General features: G+C 35.0%; 1 protein-coding gene across 5 annotated transcripts in view; it reads right to left on the bottom strand.

Annotated features, from left to right (window-relative positions):
• The window catches only part of LOC150089353 (heterogeneous nuclear ribonucleoprotein K-like), a 256,189-nt gene that overhangs the window by 115,961 nt on the left and 126,929 nt on the right, over positions 1-13,299 (bottom strand). For 4 of the 5 annotated variants that reach the window (XM_090389144.1, XM_090389124.1, XM_090389153.1 and 1 more), the window contains 2 exons: positions 8,135-8,247; positions 7,996-8,052 (listed from right to left, as the gene is read on the bottom strand). In XM_090389144.1, the coding sequence (XP_090245270.1) occupies positions 7,996-8,052; positions 8,135-8,242 (165 nt within the window). In that variant the 5' untranslated portion in view covers positions 8,243-8,247. Of the gene's footprint in view, positions 1-7,995; positions 8,053-8,134; positions 8,248-13,299 lie in introns of those variants that run through there. The other variant, XM_090389162.1, reaches the window with a different exon arrangement.

Below are 13,299 nucleotides of genomic sequence, written 5' to 3' on the forward strand. Positions count from 1 at the left end.
GACAGAATAGAACTATGTGCAAGGGATACTAGCCAATGCCCATGCAATTTAAGGACACTGAAAAAGACATCATAAAAACTTTACACAAAAAAGTAAAAACCATGTATATCAACTTCCACCTTTTTAAAATAAATTTCTGCCGGGGGGGGGGGGGGGTGTACTTCAAATGACCTGCTTAAAATATAGCAGAGCTCTGTTGTAATTCAGTTCAATATAGTGCACTCTACTTTTGATACTTTCTCTTGAAGTAGTGCTGTCTGCTGCAAGCACAATGTGAATTAACCCACAATAAACAGGAGACTGAGAACCACTCCACAAAAAAAAAAAAAAAAATAATAATGATAAAATATATAAATAATAAAATAATAATAATCTTTGCTGCCACTTTTTTTCATTCTGCATTTGACAAAAACAAACATCTCTACTGGCAGCTACCCTATAAGGCACTAATTTTATATAAAAACCTAAATGATATTTGGATTTACATATTCATATAGCAAGTTGATCACTGAACATGGAGTACTGCTAGTTTAGAATGAGTTTCCTGCCTCCTTGTATATGTATTACATTATCCCTAGAACCACTGATGTCAGTGACAACCCACCTTTGAAGCAAATTGCATTGCATTTTCTGTATTCATGCAATTATGCTAGATGCTTCTGGATCTGTCTCTCTTCAGTACTTCAGTTGAGCTGTTCATGAGGTAATATTGACAATTACCTGTAATTCTTGCACAGGAATCCCTCATGAACTGCTGGGAATATGTTCCTGAAAAGAATTGCAGAGGGTGGGACCAAGGTGCCATAGAAAATAGGACGTTATGGGATAAAACAATAAATATGCCAATAAAGAATACATATATATAAAAGTAAACATTTCTGATTTATGCAATGTAATATCATTGAAATCAACCAAGCACTTTTATCTTTGAAGACTCCGGTGTCGAAACATTCCTTGCTTTTATTGCACATTTCCTTTCAATACTTATCGAACCTTTAGAGGCCATATTAAGAGCAAAATAAATGTTAGTTCATAATACATAAAGTAACCTTCAAAGTGTTTCAAAAACAAGAAAAAAGTATGGCCGATAAAAATTAATTTTACTCTAAAACATGAAAATCCAAAGGTGCCCACATATCCACACACAATACTATGTATGGTGCTCATGAGTACATCACCGAGAAGATGGAGGAACCCAACAAATTTTATTCCACTTCACTAGACACTAACCATGATTGAAAAGAAGCAGGAGCAATAACAGTTCTGTTTTTTTATTCAATAAAGGAGGTGATAGCAGTTAAAAATAAAACACTGACTGTAAAATTTTGGTATATAAATATAAAATCATTTTAACATTGAAAAATGCAAGGTGTTTCGTGTGAGAAGCAGTAATCCACATTAACTGTGCAGTCAGATAAGTTCTCTAAACAGTGCAAGACTGCCTACCAGGACCACAGGATTTGCCAATGATACACAAATTTTGCCAGTAGTGATTGCAAACAGGTTGGAAGTCTCATTTTAGGAAGGATATAGATACAGAGAGGTTATAGATACAGAGGAAGGATATAGATACAGAGCAGTTACAGAGAGGGGCAACAATATTAGTGAAAGGAACAAAAGGGTACAATTACCAGGTGTTCAAGGCTTTGAATGGATTGAATACACCCAGTGATGATGGAATTCTCCCCTGGCCACAAGAGGGGAAATAAATTCAATCTGAGGAAGGACTGTTTGCAGTATACATGTGTGGAAATATGCCTTCAACCAGTAGGTAGTTGATTGCTGGAACAAGATATGGTACATGTGAGTAGTATGAATAAATTCAGGGAAGTAGACAATGTTAGAAGGAAATGGACAGGTAATGTGGGAAGGGTTTCTTTCTTGCATCACTTGCCACTACTAATACAAATATTTTTATAAGGTGTGGCTATTAAATAACAAGACTGTTGCAATAAATAAATACAATTAATTTTTTTTTGTACCTTATAAGTTATTCCCTTCAAAATAAGCACATGCAAGCCTTGGGCTTGCATGCACTGTTCAACATGTTTGTTTCTTCCAAGCACTAAAACATTTCTGGACTTCTGTGGGCCCTTTTAACACTGTGGTTTTTTCTGAATGTCATTTTAGGGAAGAGAAGGGAAAAAAGTCACAAGGCATGTTCACACAGCAGGGGTCTGCATGGGCCAGAGTCTCGGGCCAGGTAATACAAACGATGTTTGGGCTCGGGTCAGGTACATACATTAATAATGAATTGTTATTTCAAATATTTCGGCCTATTTCTTACGTATATTTATGTATTTAAATTCTTAAGTTTTTTTTTTATGGGAGGGGGGGGAATGCGTATTATTCGTGTGTTGACACTTTTAATGACCAATAAGATTCACTTTGCCAGCAGTGCGAGCTCTGAAAGAAATTTTGGTGCAGCAGGATTAGCAGCAGTGCAAGAGCGTCGAACCAATTTAATTGGTGACTGTTTATTTTATTTATGCCCAACAATGTGCAATAAAAAAGGTGTGTTAAGAGGTGGCTGGTAGTAGGAGACGAATTTCCTGTTGGAATTATAATAAATATGGTAAATTGAAATTTCACTTTTTTTTTATAATTAATATTGATAATTATTTATTTCAGATTATTATTATTATATAATTATTAATATTGAATTTTGAATCTGAAAGTATTTTTTTTATTAATATGAAACTTCAGAAACCAATGCTAGCGATTTTATTTATATAAAAAATTTCAGTTGGGCTGGTATAAAAGTCAGTTCGGATATGGATAATGAATTTTAAAAACAAATTTTGGATCAGGTCGGATTGTCTATACTTCGGGCCGCGTAAAAATAAAAAAAAATGTAGGCCCACGCTGACCTCTATCACACAGGGGTTTGCTTTTTGAACAGAAATGGATGATAGAAGGCACATGCTGAGGAAGAATGCCACAAATAATTCAACATGTGCAACTTTTTTTTTTTTTTTTTTGGGGCTAATTACGTGTAAAAAAGAAAGCGAGCGAAGATGTGCAGTATATACCAGCAAGGCATTCTATAAAATACACTACGCCATTTAACTTCAAAGAGGGTGATGTGTCCAATGCTTACCAGCCACCAAGTGGGAAGCACATGAAATAAATGTCATACTTTTTTAATGCATTAAACAGTAATTATTTTTATCAATCAATATACATGAAGAGGAAATCAGAGTGAATACAATGCTGATATGATATTAAAATCTGGTGACACCCTTTAGGACACTAATTAATTTATGATACCTAATTAACTAATTAGGTGTCATTAAAATCACTTGGGAAAGCTCTAATTTAAGGGGTAACTATTACTTCAGAGAAGGCTTGACTGATTGATTTGGTTTTTAATGGTGCACTGGCAACTACCTGAGAAAGATTTGACTGGTTGACAGTTTGGCTAGTACACAAACTACTTTGGTGGTAGAAGCCTGTGTTTGTAGTTTTTGTTGTATATTTGTACTAGTTAGTGTGTTCTTGTGCCCATTTCCATGATGCGCAGAGAGAAACTTGGAACATGACTATGACACATCTACCTCCACCTGAGGTAGAGGACAATTATAATCCTAAATGAAGAGGCCATTAAGAATTATTCCAATCTCTAATGGAATTCGAGATATTTAGATAGGTAGCAAAACCAATATAATGACAGAGTTCACAGATAAAGGGTGAATAATAAAACACAGATGCTTATAATGAATTTCAACACAGAAAAGGAAAGGAAAAAGAGAAAAACCTGTTTGAGAAATTAAACATGGAATAAAAGTAGAACTATCAGTGACAACTTTGAGATTCAATAAATGATTCTGGTTTCATAACAAACAATGCATTGTAATGCTTTCAAATTCCTGGATTCTGCGATCAACGGACTAGATGCAATGTTAGTTGCTATTAAAGCATATGCTATGATAGATTCAAAGAAACATGATTTGTAAATGCTACTCTTCAAGTGAGCTAGAATTCAAATCTTTTTCTGAGTCTACTCAAAAGATATACTTAACCAAAAGAGTAGCTGATTGATTTGGATATTTCATCACACTTCATCTAAAACTTAAAAAACAAGCTAAACGGTAAGTGGAGGCACTTACTGTTTACCTTGTGAAGGATGGTCCACACAAGCAACATGAGCATGTCTCATCCTGCACAAAGACAAATATGCACAAGCAATCTCATTCTTGAAGGCGACAAAACAGGAAACATCCTACAATGCAGACAATAATTCTGCCTTCATCTTAACATTAATGATATATATGAATACCATTCAGGACTTATTAACATTAATATGAAGGCAGAATTATATTGCCTTAGTTCTAGCATAATTTATAACAATGTACCATTTTACTACCTTTCAAAGGGCAGAAGATTTTAACAAACTATATTATTTATCAGCATGTTAAGAAAAATATTAGGAGCAATAATGTTGTAGACCTGATCGTCCTCTATATACTAGATAGTATAATAGTGCTGACAGTATGGCAAAGTCATAGCAGGAAGTGATCACGCAATTCTACAATGAAAAATAAATAGTTGTTAAAGGGAAAATCATGGGTTTTAGTCTCAGTAGAGGATTTTGATAAGATTAAGAACTATATTATCTTTAACAACTGGGACTATGGTACAGGGAAAGCAAATACAATGTATACCATTCAGGACATATTACATGAGGAAGAAGCTCTAACAGAGGAGTTTAATAAAGCAGAAAAACAATACACAGGACAGTTAAAAATAATGTAAAGTACTGAAGCCTATAACAGCTCTAAGTTGGGTTGTAACACTATCACAGGGGGAGAGAATGTTAATTATGAAAAATCACTGGCTAAGAGAGCAAGGAATAGGAATAAGAAATTTTACACATACCTGCAATAAAAAAAAGAGAACTAATCAAATCTGACCTTATGTAATATATGCAGAGGGTCTTAAATCAGCTGATGCTGCCAAGCTCAATCACTGTTAATACTGGACTCTACTTTGCATTAACCTTTACAGATAAAGACCTTCACATGAAGAGAAAATGCTACTGAAACTAACCAAGTATAAAATTAGCAATATCAAAATTATAGAAGACTGCTTATCTGAAAACCTGCTGAGCAATGAAAAGAGCAAGGTCGTGGGAGTTGATTGCATACACACAGTAATTTCAAGTTATAATGAAATACCATAGGCAGAGAGCCAAATACGTCTCTTCTCGAGTTTCTGGAATTAGAAGTTCAAATTAACAGTTTTGTAAGGATGGTGCTATTGCAGGGATGGTGGTTCCCGTAGCATGGTAGTATTTAGTTTTTTGCAAAAATGTTTTTGTAATCTGAAGTTAGTAATGAGGTAATCAAAGATGTTTATGCTATTGACAGCTTAGAACTCCATTTGAAAGACATTAATTATTTCCCAACTATTAAAATGTACTACTTTTTTTTTTTTTTTTTTAAATTTTTATAGTAAAAATTCACTGGGAGTAAAAATTCACTTGCTAATCCAGTGAAGGCATTAAAGACAATTTGTATTTTATTATTTTCTGTGATTCAACGTGGGATAAAAGTCTGCAAACTCTCTCAGTGCAGTGGACCCCGCTTTACGATATTAATCTGTTTCAGAGACGTCATAGTATCGTGAAAACATCGTAATGTGAACCTAGTAACACATTGTTTTGGTAACTTGTTCCAAAACCTCGGAAGTTGAAATTTGCTATATAACTAAGCTATTTCTCTCTCTAAAAGGTGATTTTTTTTACGGTGGAAATCGTACATATTGATTAAAAACTTAATAAAAGATATTTCTTGGATAAATGCCAAAAAGTATGCATGGATAATGCACACTCACGTCATTTCTACTACAAGGGAGTTTTAATTATATCTCATATTGTGAATACCTTCGCAACGAGTTGCCATGGTATTGCACTACATCGAATAAGTAACGATTCACCTATATAGAAGACTAATGTTACTTCTTGGCAGATACCATCACCCACGCGGCACCGTTTCACTGGTGGGTAGGCAGATACCCTGTTGTTGCAATAGCGACAACCCAGTTATGAAGTATGACTCCACAATGAGAGATGCCTGAGGGCGTGAGTAGTTTAATCTAAAAGATATTTCTTGGCTAAATGCCTTAGAGTATGAAGGAGTTACTCATGCATGGGTATGAGTAACTCCTTCATACTAACACATTTAGCCAAGCACACCATGGGCATCTCTTATATTGTGGAGTTTCAAAATAAGCTTCGAAAGGATGCAGTCTGGGTGGTAGTGGTATCCATAGGCAAAGCGTTACTTATCTGCGGTAGTGAAATACCATGGCTACTTGTCGGGAGGTATTCACAATGAGATATAATTAAAATTATGCATTAAAACTACTTTGGTAGTAGAAATGATGTGTGTTGTTATTTGGTTTTTAGGAACATTAGCAACTAAGGCCATATTGCTCCGGGGATATGCGGTGGTCATTCCCTCCACATCCTCCGTATTTGGTGGTCACGGGCTTGAACCCTTGTGTAATCAAGAAGCGTGTGCTACCACTGCCGCTCCTGCCCACCTGGCTACGGAGGTGCCTTGTGATGTGTGTGTGCATTACCCATGCATAAGTAACTCCGATTAAAAATTTGATTAAACTAATATATTGATTAATGCACAACACAAAAAACCACTTCAGCTAAAGGATGCAAAAACAAAACACGCGGCCAACATGTTTACAAACGCTATTATTAGCTGAGAGGAAGGACCACGTGGTCTGATTAGAGACAATAACAAAGTGGAAGAAGTAGGCACTGGTTAAGATAATCACTGGTTTAGTAGAGTCAGCCGCTTTACAGAATCAAATTTCAAACCATCAATTCAAATCATCAAGATGCACTACTGCATTTTTCTAAAGAATATTTCTAGATCACTACCATAAAAAACAAAATAAACAATTTGAAGTTTTGGGTTTATTTGGCTATTCTGTTAGTGAAATCTAATATAAACGGGTAGTAAACTCGATCTTATTCCATTTGACATGGTACAGATAACTGGAATTCTGTGGATCTTTACATTATTATGGTGAAATCTGTTTCGCCTTAAACGAAATCTTCAATCACATAAACAAGATTTAGAATCTTCTCTTCGTTCCTATTTAAGCTTCATAAGCTAGTTACTCTGTCTCAGTTGCAATTTGTGCGTGCCGTGTTCTTTGTTATTGATTGTTTTTCTTTTTTATTGTTTTAAATATTACAACTAAAGAAAAAAGTGAACAGAAATATCAATTAGTATGTTCATATTACAGTATTAATTCAGCTATGTATGTAAGCTTATATTTATTTTTATTTTGCTTATCTGTGGAAAATTCTTCCGATTTTCACATATCATTTAATTTTTTAATTGGTAAGGTAATAAAGTGTAAATTTGTCCATAATCTTTACTTATTACAATTGCCATTTAATAGAATTAAAATTCAATTCACAAATTTGATCACAATGACTGGCACTTAGTACATATTGTATAGTGAGCAGTACTTTATTATGAAGAGTCCATCGTAAAGTGGGGGCCACTACACACAGTGAACAAGTCGTAAAGTGGGGGTCCCCCCCCTCTCTCTGTTATTATTATTTTTTTTAAATGCAAAGTGAACAAATCTCCACTACTCAGATAATCACAGGATTATTTGAGTAGTGATTTTAAAATAATCAATCATTCTGAGATTACATATTTTGGATGCAACCCCACCTTTTATTTAAAGGTCTGATATATAACAAATAATCTGCAAGGAACAAAATTATTTTATTAACTGCTTGAAAAATCTTGACTTAGTTCTTATGCTGCTTTTAATTTTTAATGATTAAATCAAAATAAAAGGAATTCAGAGAATAGTGCTATGACAAAATTCTGAAAATATAAGAGTTTGGTGGCTAAAGAGAGGTAGATGTGCTTAGTGTTTATAGCAAGAAATTGTTTTGTAATGTCTAAATTCTATTTAAAAAATTAAAAAAATTGCAGCATATATACTCACATCTTTTCTTAATCTGTTAATATTGGACCCTCCTTTGCCAATAATGGCTCCAGCATTCTAGAATAGAAAACAAAGTAAGTGTTAAGTGTAAGATTAAAATAAACAACAGTACATACCTATTTAAATTTTCTCCACATACCTTACTCTGCATTAGAAATCTAACATCTACAGCACGTCCTCCACTTCTTGGACGCTTTTGTGCTGCTCCTTCATCATTCATTTCTTCTTCTGATGCCACACGTTTCATTGAGCCTATGATTCAGAATAAAATAAGAAGTCTTAATTGTTAGATGAGCAACTTAAATATAGTGCACTGAATAATTATTTAATATTATGAACAGAAATGTTTTAAAATACCTGAAATCTGGGGAAGAAACACTGATTTCAATTATAAGCTTTATTCCTGAAAGTTATTTGCTAGTCTTTCAAATTTATGTAAACAATAAATAATATGGATAATAGTGCTCTATGTTAATGAAGAAAATGCTGATCCTCCCCATGACCACAAAAGCATAACTCTGCTTCAGACTGTATTCCATTATTATTATAAGTAACTAAGCAAAAATATTTCTGTAGAAAACTGATTCCTCAAAACCCAGTGGTACACCCTCAAAATGTCTGCTGAGTAACTTATTAAGAGTCCATCGTAAAGTGATTGAACTCCAGAACAGTCAATACATTTACGTACCTACTGTACAATAATAGTATTCTTTATTATTATTTTTTTAATTTTCCCCCTCAAGGAGAGAGTATCAAAAAATTGAGGGTGTGCGATTAGATAACAAGTATACCCTCACTGTTAGACCACTAACACCTCAATTTCTTTATGCATCCGCTTCAAGGAAAAACATTTAAAAAAATAATCTTAAAATAAAGAATGTTATTAGAAAAGGCAGTGTGCCAAATACAAAGAATATATCTTCTATTGCAGTTTTTTTCTCTACCAGTGGACCACGAGCATTCATCAATTGAGATTCTGTGCTGGGAAATAAGTTTAGATAATTTGAGTGAGTGTGAGCATGCAGGCACGTGCACACATTCTGGTTCTGTTCTGTGGCCACACACATTTATTCTGGGTAATCCTTCTGAATTAAAGAATACTAATTCATGGTCTACAAGAGATTCAGAAACTGCTTAGAGAAATAAAATAACAAATCAACAGTTGTGTTCTTGAACCACCAGTGGAATGAAAACAAAAACAGTATAAGATATATATATATATTTTATTATTAATAATCGTTTTCACATTTGCTGTGATCAGATGCCATGAAATTAAGCAATCACTCAAACAGTGGGTCTGCACCCAAAATGTATGAAACGTGATAAACTGAACTGCAAGCATGTTATTTTTTGATACTCAGAATTTCCCACAAGATAAAATGCTGGACTAATAAAGAGTTAATTTCTTTGTTATTACGTGGTTGAAAAAGACAAAAAAACAGTCAGGAAATAATAGGCACTATCCTTATTTTACCAAAAACTGATAATGCTCATTAAATAAAATGATTTTTAATATCACATCTGAAGTAAGTTCATAATCAGTCTTCCATTGTCAACTTGTTATTTTGGTGTTCCATATACCAGACAGTAATCTCCAAAGTTAAGTGTATGTCTTCCCCTCTTGCCTTTAAAATAAATTGGGTATGCCTGGATAGGCTCCATTTCTACACAAAAAATTGTGGAGCTGAAAACTTGCAAAATTTCCTTCAATAAATTTATAATTTTACTGATTCCATACAAACTTCATTCAGGCTCCTTTTTTTTTTTGCTTAAATGTATAATAGGTTTACTGTTCTTACATGAATGAGACAATATTTAGTTATTATCCTAACTTTAGCCATTTCTGTTATTTCTGACTCATGCAAATGCTAGCTACCAAGCCCATCAAAATTTTTCAATCCACAAAATGAGGCCTCCACATCTGTATGCAGTACTCAAGGTGTGGCCTGACAATTGCCTTATATAGAGGGATAATCACTTCCTTATCCCTACTAGCAAAATTCATGTATATTATTGAAATGAGAGGGGTCAGGCGACTAATGAGCTATCCTGCCGGGTGCCTTTTTCCACAGGCAGTAGGTATAGCTGGGAGGTCAGTGGACTTTGTCTTCATACCATTTTCATACCATTCTTCATTCTTTCATACCATTACCTTCAACATAAGATTTGGTTTCATTCAAAAAAATCAGGTGACTTGTCCTTGTGAATTACATAGCATTTTTATTCTTTGGATCAAATGATCTTAACATCTGTGGTCATTTAAAAAATCCTGTGTATGTTCATATCATTAGAAAGTTATTTTGTCCACAGCTCACCAACTCTAAATTTCTACACATTTCTACTACAGCAGAGTTTTATTTCTCTAGCAGTTACATACGTAAAAGGTGCTTCAATCAAAAGTTACTGGAGCCTACCATGCTTATTTTTAAGTTTAGGCTATTTTCCATCTCTATCTTTTTTAGTCATATTTGGGATGAAATTTTTGAATATGACAATAAAATTTTATTATGCATTATCGTTTAAATTTTATGATTTCTAAGTTCAAATTTCGACTTTTTCTCATTGAAAAGTTCTCCCTGTACTCAGGTTAGTCTAAGAACATTATCACTACACTTCTGAAATGAATAGCCAATATTCTGGGGGGGGGGGGGAATAATGGCTATGTGGTATTTGCTTTTCAATATTCATATTGAATATACAATATTTAGCCATACAAGGTTTGTTTGTTGTTATTTGGTTTTTAGGAGCATTGGCAACTAAGGCCATATTGCTCCGGGGATATGCGGTGGTCATTCCCTGACCTTTCCGCATCCTCTCTATTTGGTGGTCATGGGCTCGAACCAAGGTCTAATGCTATACAAGGTAAGAAGTCATTTATTTTGCATATCCTCATACTTAACCATTATATTTGTTTTTTCTCTTTTCTTCAAAGGAAATCAGTTTATATCCCTTTCAGAAGTACATTGATGATGTTTTCAACTAAACTGAGGACAGGGATCAACTTTCACAGTGAGGAAAAAGCAAATAATTAGGAAAAATTTGAATTTAAAATTCTTAAAACCTAAACAAATTTTGTTTAAATTGAACATGTATTTAAAAAATTCAGCCAGAATGATTTCTGAAAAATTTTCTGGCTGTGGTTATGGCCACAAATGTTCATAACCACAGCCAGAAATTCATTATTGCAAAACGAGAAAATGAATTCCTAGAAAGGCATTACAATATGAGGTGTCATGCCACGTATAAGGTCACTTCATTTAGCACATGGTATTCCAGTAGATGTTGCTTTAAAAGGTTCTGTAAGAAGCACAAATACTAAAAATCTGTATCCCCAGCCCCAAAACACAAACTAACTGGCGAAACCATACCAGATAACATTTGGGATACGTAAGTAAATCTGAGCAAATTTCGAAGGCCCAAATATGGCAGTTACATCGGCTAATGTGAAATATCCAACTATGTCCAACCAGAACACATTAAAGAGCCAGTCCTTGTTATTATCGACTATTGAGAGTATTCACTTAGCTAAGTCATACAATTTCAGGAGCCCGGTCATGTTAATTTCTACAGCCATCAGATCCTGTAGGAATACCAACAAAGGATAACAGTAGAATCTTACAACTTGTATTGTAGTGATTCTGCCTTTTGGGTGGGCTTCTCGTGCACTCACCATAACATGTCATGTGGTGCCAGCTGATTAGATGTCTACTACCCACTAACAACACTATCTGAAGTACAGTCCTCAAGTCTTACACCTCTTGGATGAACAAAAAAGCTTAGTACTGACTGAGGGAAAAAAAAAAAGAAAAAAAAAGATGTGGCCAGGTGAAGTTATCAACTACATCCAAATCCTTAAACAGAGCATTACTGCTTTAACTTAACTTGCAGTTTTCATCCAATTCATAGAAAACACGATACAATTAATAATAAACCTTGTCTTTTTTTTTTATGTGAACCCCAAACATAAGAGGTATTAGAACCTATAGTACTTAGTACCGTGCTTGGGTTGGAGGTTGAGAAGACGAAAGAAGATATTTGTTGACATTAGACTTGAACTTCTGTAGATTGTAATTTTTAGGAAATACGTATGAAGGAAGGTTGTTCCAGAAAACGGCAGTTAAAAGAATAAATGAGGAAGATGAAAAGTTGGTTCTGTGGGTTTGAAGTTGGACAGTAAATGGATGTTGGCTGGTGGCGGCATGTGTCCGGACTGTTTTGAATTATTGAAGCCAAATCAGAAGAACAGTGCCCATAGAAGTATCTGTAGAAGAGGCATGCAGCAGAAACAGTACGTCTATGAGTAAGCGAGTGGAGGGACTCTGTTAGAGATGAATCATTAATTAACCTAACTGCCCTCTTCTGAATGGAATCAAGAAGCTTGAGAGGTTTTGGGGGCTTGTTTGTTTTTGTTTTTTGCAACTAAGGCCATTTTTTAGCAACTAAGGCCATATTGCTCCAGGATATGCGGTGGTCATTCCCCGACCTTTCCGCATCCTCCGTATTTGGTGGTGACGGGCTCGAACCCCGGTCTAATCAAGAAGCGTGTGCTACGCACTGCTACTCCTTCCCACCTGGCTACGGAGGCACCTAGTTTTGGGGGCACCACCCCAGTTGTGGGAACAATATTCCATGGCAGGGCGAATTTGCGATTTATACAGAGCACTGTTTGGAAGAAAAGTAACGCCGAGAGTGAAAGAGAAAACCAAGTTTTTTAGATGCAGAGGAAGCAATATTTGTAATGTGCTTGTGCCAAGAGAGATTAGAAGTCAGGGTAATCCCCATTTTGCCTAGAAATCGGAGTGTCACTAAAGATAAGCATAGGAGCAGAAGAATCCTTTTTGCGAGATATAAGACAAGACTGAGTTTTAGAAGGGTTGAAATCAACTAAGTTGTCATTGCCCCACTGGTGAATAACCTGAAGATCAGCATTTAAGGAATTGGTAGCAGATTTCCGAGAAGTTGAAGCTAGTTGGGAAGGACAAGGTTTCTCAAAATGGAAAGTGAAATGCAATGTGCTATCATCAGCAAAAAGTATGGGTAATATTTCCAGTCAATGGAAGAAGGTCATTAATATACAAGAGGAAAAGAGTGGGGGAAAGAACTGAACCTTGGGGGGACACCGGCATTAGTGGAGAAGTTAGAAGACAGAGAGCCATCTACCATCACCCTCAGTGAGCGATCACAGAGAAAACTGGATAACCAATTATTAAAAACAGTCGGCAAACCATAAGATGGACGCTTGTTTAGAAGACCTTTATGCCAAACACTATCAAAAGCCTTTGAGATGTCAAAGGCAACTACTTG

This window comes from Mastigoproctus giganteus, chromosome 2 (assembly GCF_048544385.1).
Source record: "Mastigoproctus giganteus isolate SK-2022 chromosome 2, ASM4854438v1, whole genome shotgun sequence".
In the NCBI taxonomy this organism is placed as follows: Eukaryota; Metazoa; Arthropoda; class Arachnida; order Uropygi; family Thelyphonidae; genus Mastigoproctus; species Mastigoproctus giganteus.